Source organism: Ips typographus, linkage group LG15, assembly GCF_016097725.1.
Source record: "Ips typographus isolate SLU linkage group LG15, UJ_Ityp_2.0, whole genome shotgun sequence".
Classification (NCBI taxonomy): domain Eukaryota; kingdom Metazoa; phylum Arthropoda; class Insecta; order Coleoptera; family Curculionidae; genus Ips; species Ips typographus.
Window position 1 is genome coordinate 3,649,530 of NC_138436.1, and position 24,312 is coordinate 3,673,841.

The 24,312-nt window shown below is 34.7% G+C and overlaps 1 protein-coding gene and 2 long non-coding RNA genes across 3 annotated transcripts in view; 1 reads left to right on the forward strand and 2 right to left on the reverse strand.

Annotated features, from left to right (window-relative positions):
* LOC145738483 (uncharacterized) overlaps positions 1-24,312 on the reverse strand; it is a 144,082-nt gene that overhangs the window by 87,683 nt on the left and 32,087 nt on the right. The window lies entirely within an intron of this gene.
* Positions 15,642-16,486, forward strand: LOC145738476 (uncharacterized). Its single transcript, XM_081993327.1, has 3 exons — positions 15,642-16,005; positions 16,073-16,159; positions 16,249-16,486. The coding sequence occupies exons 1-3, from the start codon at positions 15,807-15,809 to the stop codon at positions 16,437-16,439; spliced, it is 477 nt and encodes a 158-aa protein (XP_081849453.1). The 5' UTR covers positions 15,642-15,806; the 3' UTR covers positions 16,440-16,486.
* LOC145738481 (uncharacterized) lies at positions 17,463-24,141 on the reverse strand. Its single transcript, XR_014180768.1, has 3 exons — positions 23,997-24,141; positions 23,649-23,851; positions 17,463-17,558 (listed from the first exon to the last, which is right to left on the reverse strand). It is a non-coding gene; the product is annotated as an uncharacterized LOC145738481 (long non-coding RNA).

Here is a 24,312-nt window from a genome sequence, read left to right on the forward strand (position 1 = left end):
AATTAACTTAATCTTTTTCCGAGGAGAGTCGACATTACGACTTCTCGGGTCAGCTGGTCACACTACCGTTGATCGGTTCACACCTATCCTCTACTGCTAAAATCGGCGTATTTTATACCCGATTGATCGGCTGACGCAGTTTGTTATTGTCGCTTGTTTTTCACATTTCTGCAAAGCAGGTGGTGGTGACTCATCACCGATACGGTGCACTCGGTGCATGACACATTCGGTGCATCGTGATGCGACCTTGCCTCGTGCGCTTAACATTTCGCAATCCTCGATGTTTTTTAAGTTAATCAGTCCATCTTTTCAATTAACGGATTTTCCATTCGTGACAGTATTAACCCACTTCGATCCCTCTAAAACTACGATTTTGGAGACTGATGCCTCCGATAGTGGCTTGTCGGCGGTGTTGCTCCATAGACAGGCCGACGGAAGTGAAAGGCCAGTGGCCATGGCATCCAGGACTCTGGCTGAGTCCGAGAAAAAAATGGCTATAATAGATAGGGAGGCAGCGGCCATCATTTTTGGACTGAAGTATTTTCAGCAGTTCTTGATCGGGCATCGTTTCATCGTGCGTTGCGATCATAAACCACTGTTGGGAATTTTCGGCGAAAATAAGGGCATACCAGTAAGAAGTCGAGATCGGTTAAAGCGTTGGGCGTTGTACATGTCTGGGTTTGATTATAGTATAGAATACATAAAAGGCAAAAACAATTTTATCGCCGATTGTTTATCTAGATTACCAGACGGCAAGAACGAGCTACCGCCGGACGTGGGAGAGATTGAGCTCGAATGCTTCATAAGCTTTGCCGAAACCAGCAAGCATTGGCCACTCGACGCGCAGAAGATTAGAGAGGAGACTAAGAAAGACAGAGTTTTGAAGAAGGTAGTAAGATACGCACAGACAACATGGCCATGCAAACCCAAGGAACTGCAGGCAGAAGAGAAGAACTTATACTCAAAGAGGGATGAACTTCATGAGGCATGGTTATGTGGGGCCACAGAGTGGTGATTCCGAGCTCATGCAGGAAAGAGGTATTAAATCTACTTCATACCAGCCATTTAGGTATTGTTAAGACCAAACAGCTGGCTAGATCATATGTTTGGTGGCCCAACATCGATAATGACATAGAAAACCTTATAAAATCATGTGTTGCATGTCTCAAGACGCAGCCTGACCCACCAAAGGTCGTAACTCCATGGCCAGTAGCTGTTAGACCGTTCCAGAGAGTTCACATTGATTACTTGCTATTCAAGAATAAAAATTACTTGGTGCTCACGGACGCATTCACCAAATGGCCAGAAGTGGTACCTGTCCAGGGTATGACTGCGTCAGAGTTGATCAAGCACCTCAGAAGAGTGTTTTCATGCTTCGGGTTGCCCGAGTTGGTCTGTTCAGACAATGGCAGAACCTTTGTAGAATCAGAGACTGAACTATTCTTCTCAAAGAATGGTATCAAACATGTTACAATCCCTCCTTATAATAGTCAAAGCAATGGAGCAGCCGAAAACGCAGTGAAGACCTTCAAAAACAAAATTTCAGCTGCGCTGAACGATCAGAGGAATAGCAACACTGACATTGACACTATAATTGCAAGATTTCTTTTAAATTACAGAACCACTCCCCATTGCATTACCAAAGTGAGCCCAGCAGAGTTGATGCTTGGCCGCAAACTGAGAACCTTACTGGATCAAGTAAGAAATAGGGTAGTAGGTCCAGCAACGCAAAGTGCAACATCCGCCAGGGAAAATATGGTAAAGCATCAAGAACGTGAGACAAGTAAAAGAAGACAATGCAAGCAAAGATTTGAGAAGGGAGAGGAAATAATGGTAAGAGACTATAGAACAATAAATAAGAAAGCTTGGACTGAGGCAGTCATTGAGAGAGTGATAGGAGCAACCACGTATTTGTGCAGATTGCCGACTGGACAGCTGTGGAAGAGGCACAAAAATCAGATAATCGTGAGAGGCGCTGTTGACCAAGCGGACAACAGAAAGTGCTCACAGGCAGCAGAACCGCGACAACCCTCAATAAAACCGGGAAAAATAGCAGCAGGGTGGACAGAAGAAGGAAAGCAGAGTAACTACCACCAGGATGCCACTCCTACAGGAAACTCGAATGAGACACCAGTGGGGCATCTTGACAGCGAAACCTCAACAGATGAGGAGGTGTTCGTAGATGTAGGCTCTCAAACACCCTCAAAAGCTGCAACTGAAGACACAAGAGCTGGTGCCGGCGCCGGATTACAAAGTCCAGGCGTAGAAACCAGTCAGAGAAGAGACAGCATTGTCATGGAGTGCAGGTACGACAAGCGTACACAGGCAGGGGGTGGACCTGCGGCTAAGGGTGGCGTCACCACAAGGTCGGGGCGCGCGTCGAAACTGTCTGTTCATCTGAGAGACTTTATCAAGGATTAGGTAGGAAGTCCCGGACTCTTTAGTTGAGTATGCTAATTAGTATTGTATGGGGTAGGCCTGGTTACCTTTCGATTGTCATGGCGCACATATGTGTTGTCTCATATAGTATAGTTATAGATTAAGAAGGGAGGGAAATGTGATGTATTGCGTTCCCTCGAAAAGCGGCAACACTGGACAGTGGGGGAAGCCGGTGGACGACCGATGGGCCGCCATCTCTCTTGCTACTCAACCATGAACGAGGGCACATGTTGGTCTTAATAAAAATTGTCTTTGTACATATATATATATATTAATGTGATCAATAAATGTATGCAGTGCCCATTGAAAGAGTCTTCTTCAAATCCCAAGAGCCCAAGACACAACATTAATTTTAGTAAAAAAACTAGTTGTAGCAACTTAGTTGTAGATATTTAAGTTCTTTACTCTTGGATAAACAGTTATTATACAAGGTGTCCCAAATTTGAGTAACCAAATTAACCCTTAATCACAGAGACGAGGCAATATTGTTAAAGTATAACAGATGCTGCGGCGAAAAAACTTGAATATTGATACAGACATTTTACATCAATTAGGTCTAGAGTTTGACGTAGAATTCAAATATCGGATAAAAAGTTGGTCAATGTATTTAAAAAAACACAAGTTTGGTTTGTTACTCAAATTTGGGACATAAATTGTATAAAAACAGTTTATCTAAGAGTAAAGTAGACCTAAATACTTACTAGTTTGGTATTTAACGTTTTTTTCTAAAGTCAAAATTAAGGAAGTTAAGGGGGTGGTCAAAATTCAATCAATCAAGGACGCCGCTGCGGAAACAGTTGAATATCGATACAGACATTTTACATCAATTAGGCCTAGAATTTGACGTAGAATTCAAATATCGATTCAAAAGCCGGTCATTGCATTTAAAAAAACAAAAGTTTGGTTTGTTACTCAAATTTGGGACACCCTGTATAATAACTGTTTATCTAAGAATAAAGTAGACCTAAATGTGGCTTTTATTACACAATAATTAGACTCATAATGCTTCAAATTACACACGCGTGTTTTTGATTATATATAGTTTTAAATTGTCGCTGTTCATCCAATTATCCCAATGGGGACAAGCTAAGGACTGTACAGTACATGCAGCCTAGTCTTATGTGCATCCTTTTTGAAAAAAGTTTTGTTCCGAAAATGTTAATTATTTGCAAATAAATTAAACAATCTTATTCAAATAGATAATAATTGTTTTTACCAATGATTTATACGAATAAATATTGTTTTCCTATACGCTATTATTTATTATCCGCTTTATAATTTCATATATCTACTCATTTTATCGTGTTTGGCTGTTTGCGACTTTTTTATTTGTGCGCGCACCAAATTCGCGCTGAATAAAAAAAAGTTGTTTCTCCAGTAAAAAGAAATAAGATCAATTTATACGGTCAATAGCGACATCTTGTATTGAATAGCAATGCCACGAAGAACGTTCTAGCATGGACTATTCTGGAAAGAAAAGACAGTGATAGCAAGTATAAGACAAGGATGGAAATAGAGTCGAATACAATTCAGTTCGGAGTGTAATACGAGCGAATATTTCATACGCCATAGTGTCTTATAGTTTCGTTCCGGCGACACGAGATTTACGTTTACTGCACAACAACTGGAAATATTATTCCGTCAAATGGATATCAGGAAATTCTTTGAAAGAGGTGAGTCAAAACAAACTCTGACGTCACAACAAGTGTATTATTTCAAATTACTTACCTAGTTTTGATTATTTGGCGTTCAAACCACAAAGTTTTGAATATCGCGATTTTACTTTTACTGATAGGAAGTAAATATATTAGAATGTGAAACTTGATCTTTATTTTCGTCCTATGCAACCCGCCTAAACACTGTAAGAGTAATTTTGTGTATCCATTTTTTAGGGAGGACACGCGAAAATAGAAAAAAATGTCGGGAAAGTAGCAGTGGAAGCGATGAAAATGACAACCATGATAAAACCACTCATGTAATGCCAAGATCATTGCATGCTAACATTGGACAAGCGTCAAATTCTCCAGCAGAACCTGTTAATATATCTGTTGCCGACTATTCTTCTCCATCGACATCCCAACAAACTTATGACGTCAACGTCGATCTTGAAATTATAGTGGACGATGGCTATCATGAAAATGATCTGGGTCGTTATGTTGGGTTGGCTACCCAGCTATCGACGGAAAAGAAGAGGGAGTTGTTACAAAATCCTTGGATCCCGCCCAGAAATTACGATTTTGAAAGTGATGCAAGCCATTTAAAAAGAAAATTTAATCATGCTTGGTTGGATCAATATTCACCATGGCTAGTATATTCCAAGCGAATAAAAGGTGCTCTTTGTAAGCATTGTGTTTTGTTCCCTCCGCCCATTAGCACTGTGAGAAGAATTTTGGGATCGTTTATGGTCAGGCCATATATAAAGTTCAAAAATATGCATGAAGACTGCCGAAAGCATGCAACGACCAACCTTCACCAAACGGCGACAAATGCTGCAAAAAATTTTCTTGACAATGTTCCTGTAGACATCCAACTGCAAAGTGGACACCAAAAAGCAATCGATGAAAACAGACAAATATTGTCATCAATTATTTCTTGTATAGTATTTTGCGGTACACATGATATGCCTCTTAGGGGCAAACAAGCAGATGAGGGTGTTTTATTAGATTTATTGAAGTTGAGAATCAATTCAGGGGACGACAAATTAAAGTATCACTGGAAAAGTGCCGTCGCAATGCAGTTTACACATCGCCAAAAATACAAAACGAATTGATAAATTTATGTGGCGAAGTTATTAAGGAGAATATAATTAGTGAGGTTCAGAAGACCATGGCTTACGCAGTCTTAGCTGATGAAACAGCAGACGTATCTGGGAAAGAACAACTGTCAATAGGCGTGCGGCTCTACGACGAAAGCAAAAGGAAAATCAGAGAAGAATTTGTAGGGTTCGTTGAACTAAAAGCACAAAATGCTTCCGCAATTGCCGAAGCAATTGACAATTTCTTAATTAGTTCTAACCTCTCAACCGAAGATTGCGTAGGGTTTGGATTCGATGGCTGTTCTACAATGGCAGGGAAAGAGGGTGGCGTACAAGCCATTTTGAGAAAAAAATATCCTCGTGCTTTATATTTTCATTGCTCAAGTCACAAACTCAACCTTGTTGTGAATGATGCGAACGCAGTGCCAGAAATTAGAAATACTGTCGCCACTGTAAAGGATGTTATAACGTTTTTCAGGGAATCGACTACACGTCGAAACTACGCTCCAAACCTATCACGATTATGTGAGACGAGATGGTCCGAAAAATATAAATCAATCAGAAAGTTTTCTCAGCATTTTTCAGAGCTTGTGAAATCTCTAGAAACGTTATCCGTAGAGGGAAATTATGCCACCAGAAAATCTGCATATCAGTTGCATTCAGCCGTTACAAAACCAGTGTTTATTGTTACTCTACAAACAATTGCCAAATATTCAGCAGTTTTAGAACCAGTAGTTAACGCACTGCAAGCGAAATCGATCGACATGATCTCGGTAGGGGAACACATCAAAAATATCAAGGACATTTTCAGAATTGACCGCGAGTTTCCTATATATAGAATAAGTAATGAAATACTTCAAAAAGCACGAGCTGTTGCAATGGATTTGAACATTTGAAATTTCGGTTCCACGTCTTGCTCACAAGCAAACACATAGAAGTAATCCGCCATCAGACAATGATAACGAATATTGGCGGCGTTCCCTGATAATACCAATCATTGATTCACTCATTTCATCATTGAATATTCGATTCTCCCAAGAAAATACTCCGGCGTTTGCTTTAAGCAGGCTACATCCCTTGTATATGACAAAAACCAGCATTACAGACCTACACAAAAACGCAGAATCATTCCAAGAATTTTATAACCTGGATATCACCGGAGAACTGAACCTTTGGCATAATTTATGGGTGACGAAGGCTTTATCAGATGATCAATTAAGGGACATAGAAGTAGTTGATCTGTTCAACGAAGCCAACATTTTTTACCCTGCTGTCAGAAAGGCATTAATTATTTTAAGCACTATCCCATGCACCACGGCGACCGTAGAACGGTCCTTCAGTACGCTGCGAAGAGTTAAAACGTGGCTTAGAAGCACCATGGGTGAAGAAAGGCTTACGGGTTTATGTTTGATGAGCGTACATCGCAATTATTTAAAAGACAACAGTGAGTTTATTGAAAAGACTGTCATAGACAAATTTTCGGCAAATCCGAGAAGATTACTGTTAAATTAATATATACATACATAATATATACCAGGTGTCCAAGAGCACCCTGGACATAGGAGATTAACATGGGAAAACGGTTTTGATTTTTTTACGCCTGTACGGTTGATTTTATTGAAAAATCGTACTAATGAAAGTTGTAGTACCTATCACGGACTAGTGCCCTTTCGTCGTAAAACACGAACAAAAATGCGAAAATTTTAACTTTTTACCTGCACTGTATAAGCGGTTGTCGAGCAACCGTACCAGCAACAATGATCTGTTTACCCGTTGCCCGACAACCGCCTATACAGTGCAGGCCAAAAGTTTAAATTTTCTCATTTTTGTTCGTGTTTTACGACGAAAGGGCTCAAGTTAGAGATCTGAAAAAAATACAGAAAACTAGTCCGTGATAGGTACTACAACTTTCATTAATACTTTTGATTTTTCAATCAAATCAACCGTACAGGCGCAAAAAAATGTTTTCCCATGTTAATCTCCTATGTCCAGGGTGCTCTTGGACACCTGGTATATTATACATAATGTATAGTATAATTATGTATAATATTTTGTTTTGTGTCATCATCAAAATTAATGAATAAAAGTAAATTTTCATGATTTTTTGTTTCAATATGCCCGACCGACGATCTTTTCGAAACAGGGGTAAGGCTGATTGTGTAACCATTTCGAACGTCGGTCGGTAAGATTTATACGTCATTTTGAAATTTGTTCCATATTAAACTTCAAAAATGACGTATAATTCTTACCGACCGACGTTCAAAACGTTACACAATTACCCCCCAGGTATAAGCAGCCCCCTGACTAAAGTGACCATACGTCCGTCATTGTGACGGACAGTCCGTCATTGAAGAAGTGGGTCCGTCATTAATATTTGTCCGTCTTAACGTCCGTATTTCAAGTATTTATGGATTTATACAAATTAATGATAAAATAGCTTGTTAAATGACCATTATAATCATTCATTCGATCGATTAATCATTCATTCTACTGCCCTGCATAATTTTACTCGAAATGTGGCGGCATCTAGCGGCAAGCTTTGAAAATTTGAATTTCTTCCATTAACTATTTGTAGTCATCTTCTCGTGATTAATTGCGCAGTTTAGCGTTCTTCCGGCAGGAAAAACAAATGGGGTTAGGTAGAATGTTTTGTTTTGCCTTTGCGCCGCCGCATGCACATGATCATTAAGTGAAAATATTAACCGCTTTTAGTTCCGTTTCTTTTTGAAGTTCAAAATTAATTTTTAGTAATATCTTTGTATCTGTAACTGTTTGACTCTGCCCTGGTAAGTTGAAATATTTTGGCGTGGCACCTTAAAATTTTTCGTCTGCGGCGCTTCTTTTTCTTTTGTCCGTCATTGAACCTCAAAAATTATGGTCACTTTACCCCTGCCTTATTAACATTCGATATTCATAGAATATTCATTGCATCTTCTAAACGGGTTATATACAGTGTGGAACAGCCAAATGGAATAAATTCGATAACGAATAAATGAGAGCGTGTTGGGAAAAACGCGTGGACACGTCGATTTGTATTTTTAGATGCGCATTTATTAAAAAAAATAAAAATTATATAGGGTGTGTCATGTGACAGTGGCCGATACCAACTTTCTTATTTTAAATACAAACCCCTGTATATTATTAGTTTTTTGGATTCTTCAGAAAATTCTAGACATAATTCATGTACAATGTCCCATACCTATCTTCAACTGTTTCAGAAATATTAAGTGTTTTCAGATGTATTACAACAATTAACATTAAAAATGGTGAGGTTTTGTTTTTTGTTTATCAATCCCAATCCTCTGACCGGTTTCGCCGTATTACGGCTCATCAGAGAGGCTATAGGGCTTGATAACCAAAGAACAAAACCTTCGTTCCAGTATAGTCAACTGGATGCCAGAAATGATAGTTGTGTGCAACATCTGATGACATCTGTACTCAACTCTATGAGTTAGAAAGTACAGATGGCGTTCCAAAATCTAGGAACAGCACCATTAATGCCGCATCATTCGGTAAACACCGATCTGATTGGTTGAAAATGGTGAGGTTTTGTTTTTTGTTTATCAATCCCAATCCTCTGACCGGTTTCGCTGTATTACGGCTCATCAGAGAGGCTATAGGGCTTGATAACCAAAGAATACGGCGAAACCGGTCAGAGGATTGGGATTGATAAACAAAAAACAAAACCTCACCATTTTCAACCAATCAGATCGGTGTTTACCGAATGATGCGGCATTAATAGTGCTGTTCCTAGATTTTGGAACGCCATCTGTACTTTCTAACTCATAGAGTTGAGTACAGATGTCATCAGATGTTGCACACAACGATAATTAACATTAAAAAAAGAAAATTATTTTATTTCACAAATTCGCTACATTACACTCAATACTTATTTTCACGAAGATTTTGAACATCTCTTACATTGAAATTAATGTTTTTTTGTTTTTTTTTTACATTATATGTGAAATAAAATAATTTCCTTTTTTTAATGTTAATTGTTGTAATACATCTGAAAACACTTAATATTTCCGAAACAGTTGAAGATAGGTATGGGACATTGTACATGAATTATGTCTAGAATTTTCTGAAGAATCCAAAAAACTAATAATATACAGGGAGTTGTATTTAAAATAAGAAAGTTGGTATCGGCCACTGTCACATGACACACCCTATATAATTTTTATTTTTTTTAATAAATGCGCATCTAAAAATACAAATCGACATGTCCAAGCGTTTTTCCCAACACGCTCTCATTTATTCGTTATCGAATTTATTCCATTTGGCTGTTCCACACTGTATATCTGAACATTCATTGAATATTAGACGAATATTTTGTATATTTAAACATGAATTCAATTATTCGAGGAATATTTCTTAGAGAATTTTAAAATAATATTCGGTTTGTATTAAAACAAGAATATTACTAACAAAATATTCACTTTGTAATACTCATATACTATCCTGTGAATATCCCAAATACTAGTTGTTGTTCATAACCAGTCAGAACATTTATGTGTGGTTGTCTCTGACCAACACATATACCAATTATGAGTGTTGTACTGTTGTGTTAACCAACGAAAAACGAAAACTTTGAAAATTACGAATTTTTTTATTTTCGTATTTTGACAATTCACGAATTGTCTTTGTGACACTTGACATTCATGACATTTTAGCGGGACGGAGACGGAGAGCCGACAGTCACGTGTTACGTCACGTACGTTTCGTGTGGAAAGTAAAGGCACAATAACCGACGCCGCGGATAATTGTGTGTCGAGTTTTTATTTTCGAATACTACATAACGTTTAGTAGCAAGTATTTGATTTGAGTTTGTGGAATTACATTTCTCTTTCGCCAGAAACCATCTTTTGTGTGCTGTGTTGCAAATATTGATAAGATAAGTATAAAAGTATTATTTCAATTCTAACCCTACTTTTTATGGTATTGCTAACGGCATCAGACATGCTTCCTATTAAAAAACTCATAAACAAACCTAAACCCCAGCTGATAAGAAACAGAACTTGATACAGACACCTTAGGAAAGAACGGAATGAAGTTCTTAACTTAGTTAATAGTGATCTTTGCTCAAGATCAAACAATGACAAAGTTGAATCAGTGCAAAGTTTAGTCTACAGCAGTTATTCTGTGACTGAAGTTTGTAGCTCCACTACTGCTAGTACCAGTACATCAAACAATACCACTTCTGATGTTATAAGCAGTAATATTAATACCAACCATAGTATATCAGAAATTAACACAAACAAGAACACAAGACTATTGTCCCCGACTTCTGAAAGTGATACTGCCAATTTCGAAACTCTTTCAGATTATGATTCTTTTTTAAATCATAATACTGCTGTAGATACTGACTGACTCAAACTCGGATGATATTACTGTTGAAGCTAATCTTGAATCTAATTTCAGTACTCCACTTTCATTGCATACAATATCAACGGAACCTTCAATATGTAAAAATAATATAAAGGCTAGGCCAAACCAACGCGTTCAATTTGCGTCCGCGGTGGCGTGCACGGTGGCGATCAGTTGTTAGATGCGAACTTGTAGCGACGTGTTCACACCGAGGCGTCCTCTGATTGGCCGCGGCGTCCGGTGCAGCGTCTGCACGCAGCGGTGGCGATCAGATCGTGCTTGCTGCGTTAGGACGCCGCACGCAGCTATTAAAAACTGTGTTTTTTAATATGGAAGCGGAACAAATTATAAATGAGGTTCACAAAAACCCAGTGCTATATGATACTTCTCATTGCGATTATAAAAATAATAGAAAGAAGGACCAGGTGTGGGATGAAATAGGAAGGAGATATGGAATAAGTGGTAAGTACCTACTAATATTATATTTTACCTACATTAAAAACTACACTTGATTATAAAACTAGATTTATTCCAATAAAGTAACAGAACATTAATTATAGATACAAGTTTCTATACAAATCCTTATGGATTGAAATATCTCACATATTGTTCACGAATATTAAAAGCATAGTTAGCACTTCTATGATTTGTATTTTGCATTGCTATGAAGGCATTTGGCTGTTCAGTAACTGGTGTCAAAAGAGTGTTATCATAGTGCACATTTCGACTGTTTGATCTCAAATAATTGTGCAAAATGCACGCAGCTTTTACAATTACAGTAAGCGTTGACCTTTTTGCCTCCATGGGTCTGTGGAAAATTCTCCATTTTTGAGCTAGTATTCTGAAACAATTTTCGACTACTCGCCTTGCTCTGCAGAGTCGTTTATTATACGTAGTCAATCTGAGGTCGTCTCTTGATTGCCGATATGGAAAAGGGCGCATCAAATATGGACTTAACGCAAAAGCTTCATCTCCTATTAGTACACATGGAAGTGATTCCTGGCAACCAGGCAACGGTCTGTTTTGTGGGACATTCATTGTTCTTTGTTCTAAGCGACGCCCTACAGCCGATTCTTCGAATATACGACCGTCGCTGTTTTTTCCGTATGCTCCAACATCAATTGTAATAAATTTGTAATGTGGGTCTACTATTGCCATCAGAACTATTGAAAACTTTTTTAAATATGAAAAATGATCAGATCCACTATTTCTTGGACATTTAATAGTTACGTGCTTGCCATCGATGGCGCCCAAGCAATTTGGAAACCCCCAAAGATTGTTGTAGTCTCGTACAGAAGCTTCCCAAATTTCTTCTGTTGGCTCAGGTAGGTATTCTGGTTGCAATTTGTCCCAAATAGCTGTGCACACCTCTTTTATAATAGAGCTAACTGTAGAAAACCCAACTCTAAAACTATGTGCGATTGTTTTGTAGGTATCTCCAGTTGCTAAATATCTGTAACAAATATTAAATTTTACTTATCATTTACAGGTGAAACTTTAAAAAAGAGATGGAAAAGCCTGAAAGACTGTTACACCAAGCACCTAAGATCCGAACAAACTCATACAGGGCAAAAAGCAAAGCAATTGGACCGTTACAGAACTTGGCCATGGGCAAATCAGATGTCCATATTTAAGCGCTATTTTCAGCTAACCCCCACGGATTCAAACGTTCTCTACCTAAATGATACACAAACAATTAACTCAGATAATTCGCTCTTAACGCAAGACATTTTACATGAGCCATCTCCAACAATAGAGACTACTGAGTCAGTCATTGTCCTTTCACTCCCACACTTGGATGCACCTTCTAGTAATAACTGTGCTACTATGTTGAGCTCTACGGAAACCCAGAATACTACAGCAAATACAACAGAGAAAGAAATAGAAAGTGAAGCAAGTTTTGATAATCGTTCTATGCCTACATCAGATAATACTTCTACTATTGGTTCACAAGCCAGGTCCAGAAGAACACATGCTTCTCCAAACGTTGGATCAACCACGTCTTCAGTATTAAATTACCTTCAAAATCGGAGTGCTTCGAAACCAAACTATGATGATATAGATCATATTTGCCTCGGATATGCTAAGACTATAAAAAAATTCTCGGCAGAAAGACAAGCTTTGGTCAAGTTTGAAATGGCAAAACTATTAATGGAACAAGAACTAGCACACATTCGTGAACGTTCTCCTATCACCAATAGGTCTACACAAGATGTTTCAGTATATTTCAGAAATTTCACAAGTGATGATAGTAGTAATGTTGAGTAACCTATAATTAATTCATTTGGTAATTATTATTGTTTCTGATTATAAAAATAAACCTTTCATTCATTCAGTAATATATATAATTCACGCCCATTTTTCCCTATTGGGGTGAGCAGAGATGACATCACATCACCCCTCGGATGACAACCCGAGTGTTGATGAGACGCCACCCACGGTTGACATATCGAACACTGTTAAACGTGACAGGTTGTCAGCCTATCGCCGTGTTTTATATATTATAATATAATTACTTACCTTAAGGTTATACACAGTCGTTCTACTGGTGATATTGGATTGCGATAATTTGTGAATTCTTTTTTAATAGAGTCTCTTATCATATTCAAAAGATTATCAAAGCTTTCAATCGTCATTCTATAGTAAATGTAAAATCGCTTTTCATCTTCACGTAATTGCCAGTGCAAGGTATGGAATTCACCTTCCCTTTCTCTGGTTTCATTTATAGTGTGTACCCATACTCTTGTTTTTCTGAAAAAAATATAGCATAATAGACATTACCTTACAATAGTATCTACTTAACTGGCACAATATCTTCGTAAATGATTGTGTCGTACTTACCTTTCTTGTTCCTCTTCGTCAATGAGAGTAGACAAAAGTAAAATTTCTTCAATTTCACTATCTGTATCAGAGAGCATTGTATTGAATGACGTGACTCCAGGCTGGCGAACGCAGAACTCAGACGCGACGGTGTACACAACTTTTGCACGTGCAGTGATCGCCACCGTGCACGCCACCGCGGACGCAAATTGAACGCGTTGGTTTGGCCTAGCCTTAACTTCTCAAAGTGAAGATTCTTGCAGTACTTTAAATACGTTACGTCACTGGGCGGTCACTCACAAAATAACTCATAATGCTTTAAAAGATTTGTTAAATGTTTTATCTAACTTTCCTACTAATTCAGAGGACAGTTTAAAAAGTATTCCTAAAGATCCAAGAACATTTTTGAAAACTCCCACCTGCATTCAAGTTAGGTCTGTTGAACCTGGCAGGTATTACCACATAGGTATTCAAAAGTCCTTGGAACAGATTTTTCACTGCAAATCTTTGCTTCCAGATGAAGTAGTGGAAGTTTCTATTAACATTGATGGTATCCCACTAACAAAAAGCTCTTCAAGCCAGTTATATCCTATTTTGGGATCCATTACTTTACTTAAATGTTCTAAAGTTGTATTTCCAATTGGAATTTATCACGGGTATACCAAGCCAAATAATTTTAATGAATTTATGTTAGATTTTGTAAATGAGGCTATTTCTTTAACATCAAATGGTTTAGATTTTTTTGGTCAAAAATATAAATTTAAAGTTAAAATGTTTTGTATGGATGCTGTTGCAAAAGCTTCAGCTTTATATATTAAAGGGCATTCAGGTTATTATTATTGTACAAAATGTACTCAAGAAGGGGAATATAAAAAGGATAGGATTTGTTTTCCTTCCTTAAAATTTAATAAAAGAATCCACAATGAATTTGTAAATCAGACAAATATTGAATATCATACAGGTTATACAAGCCTTGTTAAAATTCCAAATATTGACATTATTAAAGAATTGCCATTGGATTATATGCACTTAGTTGCCTTAGGTGTTGTTAAAAAAATTGTTTGTGGTACATGGTGCTTTGGAAAACCTCCACATAAACTTTCGCCCTCTAGCATTGAAACTATTTCTAAAAACTTGATGTCTTTTATTCAGTACCTACCATCAGAATTTGTTAGAAGTCCAAGAAGTCTTTCAGAAGTGAAACGATGGAAAGCTACTGAGTTCCGGCAATTTTCATTTTATACAAGTTCCTTTGCATTGAAGGGAGTTATTTCAAAACAAAAATATCAAAACTTTTTGACTTTGTCTGTAGCAATGAGGATATTGTCTTCTTCAAAGTTATGTCACTCATTTACAGATTATGCAGAAGAGCTATTGATCCACTTTGTTAAAATGGTTAAGAACTTGTATGGTCCTGAATTCCTTTCTCACAACTTTCATAATCTTCTGCATCTTGTTGATGATGTTCGTTGTTTTGGAAGCATTGAAAAATTTTGAATTTGAAAACTATTTACAGAAGTTAAAAAATCTTTTGCGAAAACCTGGAAATCCCTTGTCTCAAATTATTTTCAGACTTAGTGAAGCACATTCTTATCATGGGTCTAATGATTTGCATAAAAATATTCAAAGTTTTGATAGTCCACAATTTAGCCAGTCACACAATAGTGCAAACTTACCAATAGGCTGCAAAGGGCCTGAATATAAATCAGTTTCTTGGAAAGGAATAAAACTATCATTGTCAGTTGACTGTTGTTTCTTGTTAAAGGACAAAACTGTCATTGAAATAAGAAATTTTGCATTTTCAGCTAAAAATAATGAACCTGTATGCATAGGTCACAAATACAATAACAAATCAATTTTTTTTGATAAACCATGCAAGTCATCAAACCTAAATATATTTGAAGTTAACACCTTAGATGTTCTACTGTGTCATTGGCCATTAACAGAAATAGAGTGCAAATTAGTTCGTTTACCTTTTGGTAATAAATTTGTAGTCTATCCACTACTTCATCATTAATGATATGTATAAGAATTAATATGCCAGTATATAAATCTGTATTACTTATAATATATTATAAATTATACGGATTTAAAAAATAAATAATCTTAATAATTATCCAGAAATAATAATGCAGTTTTATTTTATTGTTATTGTTATTTTACTGCATTCCATAGATGTTTTTAAACTGGTACATATTGATAAAACATGTAGTTATGTATTCTATGTTTTTATTTACTTTTTAGAATGGTTTGGGTTGTGGCCAAGTTTGTAGAGAGTGAAGAAGTAGAAGTGTTGCCAAAAAAGTGGCTTTTTGATGATAATTCAAAATCATATTACCCACCTTATGACAGAACAAAATTAGAAAGAGCTATTAAAGCTCAAGAAAATCCATCTTCAGAGTGGAAAAGCTTTTCCATTCTTTTAATGAGTCAAAAACTGTTCGATAATTTTGCGATTGCAAATTCAAAAGCCACAAAGGCTTGCTTTACATCAGACATTAGTGACATAGAACAGCTAAATGAATTACCGCCTACAAGGGAAAGAAAGAAAAGGACTTTTTCAAGCAGTGAAGAAAGTGATGAAGCGTCATTGGATAATTTTCCAACTTTTAATAAAAATAAAGGTACCTAATTACATTTTTTGTTTATATTATATAAAGTGTGTACTAGAAAACTTATTTACTTTTACAGTTGCTAAAAATAATAAGACATTTGAGCTGCATAGATCAGATGCCAGTCCTGTTGTCAGCAGACCAAAAAATGAGAAAACCAAAGAAGGTAAACCTTACTATAATTTTTTATTAAAGATTTTTTCTCAATAAAAAAGTATTTGAAAAGCAGCAGTTCTAAAATATATAATTTTACAGGACCTCTAAATAATCTTCATGGAGAAGCCCAACACCCAGCCCAATTGAAACACAATGATCAGCCTTATCCAGGAGGTCCGTTAGGAAATGAAAATCACGATATTGGTATGTCAAACAATAAACTTGATAATGTTAGCACAGGCAAGAATCCCTTAACTCTATCCAGATGTTTGCAATTTATAGGTTACTAATTTTATGTTGTGTTGTGAACTTTGAATTTGACAGTCCAACCACATCATAAAAAAAATCCAAAAGGAATTTGTTTAAATTGAACAGTTTAACCTAATCGAAATAGATGGTTTTTTAGGGCATTTACCATATAGTTTATTGTAGGTTGCAAATATAGCAAGTTTTTAAAGCTGTCATGTCCTAGGTTATGTCCCTTTTCGTAAATTGGTTGGTTGTGTTGATGTATTTTTTATTTTCCTAGAGAAAATGGGCAAGCAATCCCTAGAATATTTAGTTAAACAAAGAAGAATATTAAAAGACCATGAAAACCAACTAATGGAAATTAATAACAAACTTGATAAAAACTATGACTTATTGAAACAAATTTTCAATAAATTATCTGATGGTGCTGAAACAAACGAATCTTATCCATCAAATAATAATTTGGCACATTTGGAAGCATTGGAATTAAAATTGCCGATCAGTTCGAATGACATTTTGAATGAAGTAGAAGAGCTGCTTCAGGAGAAGGATGTTTTTAACTGTTTGGTAAAATGTAGTTTTATTATCAATTTGCTTTCTCTGTTTCTTCTTCTAACGCTGACCAAAATTGGAAAACAATACATGTGCAATGTTGTCTTTATATGTATTGTGTATGTGCATGGGAGTATTTTAAATGCATGCTTCTTATATGTATCTTTTGTATTTGAAGTGTATCAAAACACAGCTTTTTCGAAAATGTAGGTTACATGCATATTAATAAAATATACGATTTTTATTACACATTTCAGAAACAGTGTCTATGAGACCGTACGTTTGATAGATATTAATGACTGATTGCTGGTGTGGTTCAATTTCAATGTCAACTTCTGCACAGTTACTCAGTTCGCCATGCGTAGATTGACATTTAAAGGAATGATAATTCTTGTAATACATCCCCATTTAGTCGGACATTAAATACAAATTATGCGGCCAAATATTGTGGATAGGAAAATGTTGCATATGACATAACAGCAAATCGAAATAGCAAATAAAACTACACACAACCCGCGCCCCAATCTTTAGTATATTACTAAAATAAATAAGAATTCCAGCGTTCCCCTGTACGACTTTTTATACATCTCGCTTCACCGGGAGAATATCTGAAACAAAGAAAATAATATTACGACAAGAACATAAAAAACGTCAACGTGTTTTAACCGATTTCAGCTGAATACCTAAAAAAAATTTTAAATGAACTTTTTATAACATCCGGAGATTTCCGACAAAAACCGAAAAAGTCAAATTTCTATTTGTTTTTTACCACTTTATTAATGATTATTTTGGAATTTACTCCGCATGTAATAAAATGTTTTGATTTTTTTTTTACCAAATTATTTAGCAATCAAATGCGCAACTTCTCCATTGAACTAAAGCTCTTACCACAATAGTTTCTGAGATAGCAATGCTAATGCATCGAATTTGTAACACCCTGTATATAAAGTAAAAGTTTAAGAATTAAGTGTAGAATTTAAAATGTATTAAAAAATGTGGTTCTATTTAAAAATACCCATATTTTATCTGCCACAAATTTATGCTCCACCCTGCATAGTCAAAACAAAAAGAAAACATTTCTAATTTTTGTTTTAAAAAAAATTGCCCAGCCTAAATTAAAACTGATATATATTATCACATAGCTTATAATAAACACAAATCACAAAACGGTGCACGCTAGATGCAACAAGTCTTCCTGATCAATCAATCAATGAGTAAATTCAAAAATTCAATAATATACAGGATGTTACATTATAAAACATAGAAAATTTGGACTGTCACAGTTTTACAAAATACCTTTTGTAGCTTCCCAAATAGTTTATTCTGATTAAAATAATCAAATCAACCTTAATGTTAATTCCTGTCTATCTGAGATATTATTTATAGAAAGGGAATAGCTTGAATAATCAAATTATCTAAAAAATCAGAAGAATTTACTTGATTTTAAAAACACTGCAACTGCACAAAGGTGTTAGCTTTATAATCATAGTACTCATAAGATAGAAGATGTCTCATACAAGCGGTGTCTTGAGTTCATCATTTGTACTCACTGCAAACTACCTCATTATTACTATACTTTAAACATGCTTTTAGATTAGAGACACTAAATATAATACATATTGATTTGACGTTCAATAATGCAATTTAGCAAAGTAAATAATGATGATTATTGTTAAGATTATTGTGTTAACGTAAAACTGCAATGCTTTTCATTTTAATGTCAATTTCAGTAAAAATAGTTAACTAACATTAAAACTTGCTCTTTTATGCACTGTTCTAATGTAGTACTTCTTGGTGGGTAATTTGAGCCTTGTTTAAGTCATTTTCTTTATAAAAGTTATACTTTCTCAAACACATGAAAAAGTAGTGAAGTATTCAGCATATACCAGATACAGATCTGTAAGATAGGCCTAATTTGCTACTTGTACTATACTTATGTTATGTTTATACGGAACGCACTTGTGTGGGAATTGATGGATGTCATCCGGGAAAAATAAAGATTTCAATTTGGGGGAATGATTCCGAATTGGCACGTTTTTACAAGGACTGAACTACTGAATACTTTGTTACAAATTCATTAGTTATTAAGTTGTGATTAATAGCTATTTATGTAACCAGTTACGAAAAGATCGATTTTGTGTAACGAATGAATGTTTGTAGGGCGAGCGCAGCGAGGTCCTACAATTTGAATGAGTTACACAATAAGACATTTTCGAAACGTGTTGCATACATAATTTTTTCTAATTTTGACCAAAAAGCGGTAAAAACCATCTTTTAAAGTGATTTAACACAAATATTCACTTTCATAGCACCTTGTATAAACAGTGACAACGACATGTTATGATGGATGTCGCCCATATGTTTCTACGGAAATGCATAAAAACAGGGAGTGATGAAATGAACTTTTCATAACTAGTTACATAAAGTGATACTTTATGTAACTAGTTACATAAAGTAAAACGTTTTGTCACTCTAATCAGTTTTGAAAAGTGTCACTTTATATGCCAAAATTAGAAAAATGGAATTATTAAGCAATTGAGGATATTCATTACACACCCTACTTCGAGCACAACAACTTAAAAATTACCAGACGAGAAAAATGTGTAGTAATCATGCATCAGCAGGGTTAAATACCTAGGTTAAGTTTGAAATTGGTATTGTAATCTTACTTAGACCAGCAGGCTCTATGTCCTTCAAAAAATATACATTTACTTGATTTTATTGTCTAATTTTCAACTATTATTGAAATATTGTATTAAAATTACAAATATAACTATTTTAGCTGCATGGGAATCTATTTGACATAACATAAATAACAAAAACAAAGTGACAAATTCGAACTTTAGTTGACATAACAACAGATGGAAGATGGCTTAATCAGCAGAATTTGAACTGAAAAAAATTGAACTTAAGTATTGGATTGTTAAAAAAAAACATTGCAGCTGCACAAATACAGGGTGTTACAAATTAGATGCATTAGCATTGCTATCTCAGAAAGTATAGTTGATAGAGCTTTAGTTAAATGGAGGCAAAGTTGCGCATTTTACTGCTAAATAATTCGGTAAAATTTTTTTTTTTTAATTTTCATTACATCCGGAGATATCCAACAAAAACAACTAATCAAATTTCTATTTTATTTTTTTCCACTTTATTATTGATTATTTTGGAAAATCAATTGCACCTTCTGGAGGCATTAATTTATGCTATTTAAGAAAATGATGTTTGTATTTAGCTACAACATTTCGTTTTTTAGATACCATCATCCACTTAATATTTTAAGATACGGACCGGGACTTTCGATTTCGTTTTTTTAGTAGCTACCAACCTACCGAAAATAATGATGTGCCACACTTGTCAAAAAATTATACCTAGTGTACTTAGGTATTTGTTTTTTTCAACTATGAATTTGAAATTCATATGTTATCATAATGAGTAAATAATTTAGTTTGATATGATTAAGCTGTTTCATCAAAACTCGAATTCAAACATGTGAGTATCTGAAAAATAAATAACTAACCAAAAACATATTTTTTTGTAAATAAATGAAAAGTACCGTAAGAAACTCTCTCTCTTTTTCGAAGGAGCAATGAACTTAATTATTAAATTAATTAAAACTAAATTATCTACCCATTATGACAACATATCAATTTCAATTGCTTAATTTTTTAAAAAATCTTAAAATACCAAGTACATAATATGAGTACACTAGGTATAGTTTTTTGACAAGTGTGACACATTATTACTTTCACAAGGTCTGTGGCTACTAAAAAATGAAATAAAAAGTTGAGGTCCGTATTTGATAATTTGAAGTTGACGTTGGTATCTAAAAAAGTAATGTTTGAGCTGAAAACTAAAACTATTTTCTTGAAGAGCATAAAAAAGTGCCTCCAGAAGGTGCCATTGATTAAAGTGGTAAATAAATAAAATAGAAATTTGCGTTTTCCGGTTTTTGTCCGATATATCCGGATGTAATAAAACTTTTATGAATTTTTTTTTACCAAATTATTTAGCAATAAAATGCGCAATTTTGCCTCCATTTAACTAAAGCTTTCTGAGATAGCAATGCCAATACATCGAGTTTGCTTTACAATCACGGTACTAGATAAGCAAATGTTGAATCATGTAAGTAATTTCATAGCCATCATTTGATCTGAAGAATTGACACTTATATGAATTAGATTATTACTGTTCCTTCAAACATGCATTTAGATAACACTACATACAGTGCTTTTGTAACATGCATGCTGCCTAAGTTCAATAAAATTAAAAAGACTAACTTTTCACAAAAATTCTCAGACCTCTATGTTTGTAATTTTATTAACCGCTGCTTGTGTTATATGAATTGGAATTATACAGGGCCCAAAAACTGGGTATTTAAAATATTTTTGATCTTTTAAATGGCAACACTTCTTTATTATTGTATAATTTGGATTCTAGAAACAAACAATTCTAAATATGTTCCATGCAACTTGTACCACAATTGTCCTGTAAATATTGATAATTTGACACCAATAATTTTCCAATAAATCAGATTAACATCCCCAAAAATTATTGATGACATTTTTGAAAAAAATGTAAAATGATAATAAACGGTCTTGGTTATTGTAACAGTACATAGAGTTCATTTTGAACAGCTGATTTTATTTTTTTTCAATTTTTCTAAGTAAAAGTTGTAGGACCTATGATTTTGAAAAGTGTATTTGACATTTGTTTGAAAACAATTGAATATCAGTATGGAGTATGTTGCATGAAATATGTTAAAGATTGTTTGTAGAATCCAAAACCTCCTATAAAAATAAGGTTCCAAGTGTTTTTGCAAAAAGTAAAGCCCACTTTAAAATTTAGTTTAAGTATTAGTAGGTATTAGTACTCACTGTAAAAATTGAAGGTGTTTATAAATGATAAGTTTATGGAGGTTATTACATGACATATAGACTGACAAGTGCCAGTACATAAATAGTAAATATTTCATAAAAAGTTGTAGCTTGTAGCTGCAATCCTTTTTCTTGAAGCCGGAACCCAAAACAAAAATGAAAAAGTTAATAAAATCATGTACCTAAAAACTATAACTTTTGTGATAATATTCATGTCAATGCCAGGTTAACCATACTGCAGGTGCAAAAAAGGCAAAAAGATTTAATTTTAGTATTAGCCATAAGAAAATTTTGGTTTTTAAGTGAATTCAGTTATAACTAATACTAAATTTAAATTATTTTTTTATAAACTACTTTGGTCATAAGCATTGATTCTATTCTTAGTCCTAATATTAATAATATAACTAAAATTTTGCTTTATAAACTAGGCTTAAGTCCCTTCCATTTCATCACATTCAAGACATTGTATAATACATATTAACTCAATGTTGAGCAATGCCGATTACTAAAGTGTACAATGGTAATTATTAAACATAAAACAATAATGAAAAATGCATTAGTTTTCATATACAGGGTGTCCCACGACGAAAGACATCGATTGATATTGGAAAAAGTATAAATAGGAGAGTTTTGAAAATTTGGCAGGATACTGATGTGGGCATGCCCAATCTAACTAAAATATTTTCAAGATGGTTGCACTTCTGTTTATACCGGAAGTCGATCACAACTTTCTTATTTTAAATAGAACACCCTATATATTATTACATATTTGGATTCCTCACAAAATTCTGACCAACTTTTGTATAGAATGCCCTATGCCTATCTCTAGCCGTTTTCGAAATATTTGATGTTTTTCCAAAAAAGTGACAGTTGCAACGCTCAACATATTTTTGTACTATGTTAAAACCGTATTTCATTTTGCAATGAAACTTTGGGTTATTGTAAATAAAGGATCGTTTTATTAAACTGAGGGTGCGTAATGACTCATTTGTATACAGGGTCGTCAAAAAAAAATCATAAACTTGCCACTAAAAAAAATGAAAAATCTCAAGTTTTTTAAATAGAAACCCACATTTTTTATGACGGAATAATTTTGAGCATTAAAAATTACTATAAGTTTCAATTTACTTGCCTATACCTAAATCCAACCCATTTCGTTTTATTTGAGAATAAATATTTTTTTATTATGCTGCACGGTTGGGATTATGTGGTGTTCTAGTTGGTCATGCTTTTGACACACGGTGATATTGGAGACCTGCAGGGCATGTTAATCGGGCATAAATAATCTTTATTTTCAATAGAAAAAAGGCTATGGACCACTTGGTCTTTCTGCCTATGTTTACAGTGGGATTTTTGTTATAGTTTTAGCATACATGTTAACTTATTCTAATTATTTACAATTACAATTTATTTACAAAAAAAAAAAAAGTAGTCAAAGTGCTCTAGTAGGGTGGCAGTGGGAAAGAAGTAACGGGATTGTCTGGTTTGTCTTGTTATGCACAGTGGGTTTATTATTGTCCAGTTGTTTGGATTATTTTTTCATTTGTTTTGTAGTTGTATAAGTCTGTCTGTATTTTGGTCAGGTTGGTACGTTCGTAGAGAAGTTGGTTGGATGGGTTGTGTAGTGGGTTTTCTGAGTGTCTTATTTTGGTTATTAGTCTTAGAGCAATCTGTTCTGTAGTCTGAGTGTATCTTTTAGTTTTGTCAGTAGCGTTTGCTCTAAGTAAGTGTCCGTAGTCTAGAACTGGTCTACAGATGGATTTGTATATTTGTGTGGATTAGTTTTCATTTTAATGTTAATTTAAGTAAAATCACTATACTGACCTTAAACCTTGCTTTTTTATTCACGGTTCTAATGTAAGTAGTTGATCCCATTGCACACCATTTCACTCTTCAACTTGATTGATATGTTGCAATCTTCTTAGTGGGTAATTTGTTCTTTGCTTAGGTCAATTTCTTCATAAAAGTTATATTTTCTCATCCACATGGAAAAGTAGTGAAGTATTCAGCATATACAGGATACAGATCTGTGAAATAGGCCCAATTTGTTAGTTGAACCACCCTTAAAAAATTGTCAGACTAGACAAATTTTTAGTCATTTATACAAGTGATGCATCAGCAAAGATTATATAAGTTAGGTATAAAATTGCCTAATTGTCATTGTAATCTTACCTGGGCTAGCAGGCGTTGTGATCATTATGACCATTGAAAAATATACATTTACTTGAATTCAGTGTATAATCTTCACCAATTATTAGACTATTGTAATAAAAATACAATTATTTTAGCTGCATGTTAATTTTTTTGACACAACAAAACAAAAGCCAAGTGACAAGTTGGCATTTGACATCACAACAGATCCAAGTTGGCCTATCAGCAGAACTTGTTTTCTCAATGCGATGTCTGGTAGTTTATGCAACCAGCATAGCAGATAGTGCGAGCTGGCGGCAAGGGTTTTAAGGTTAGGTTTAGTTAAGCATAAGTTGCA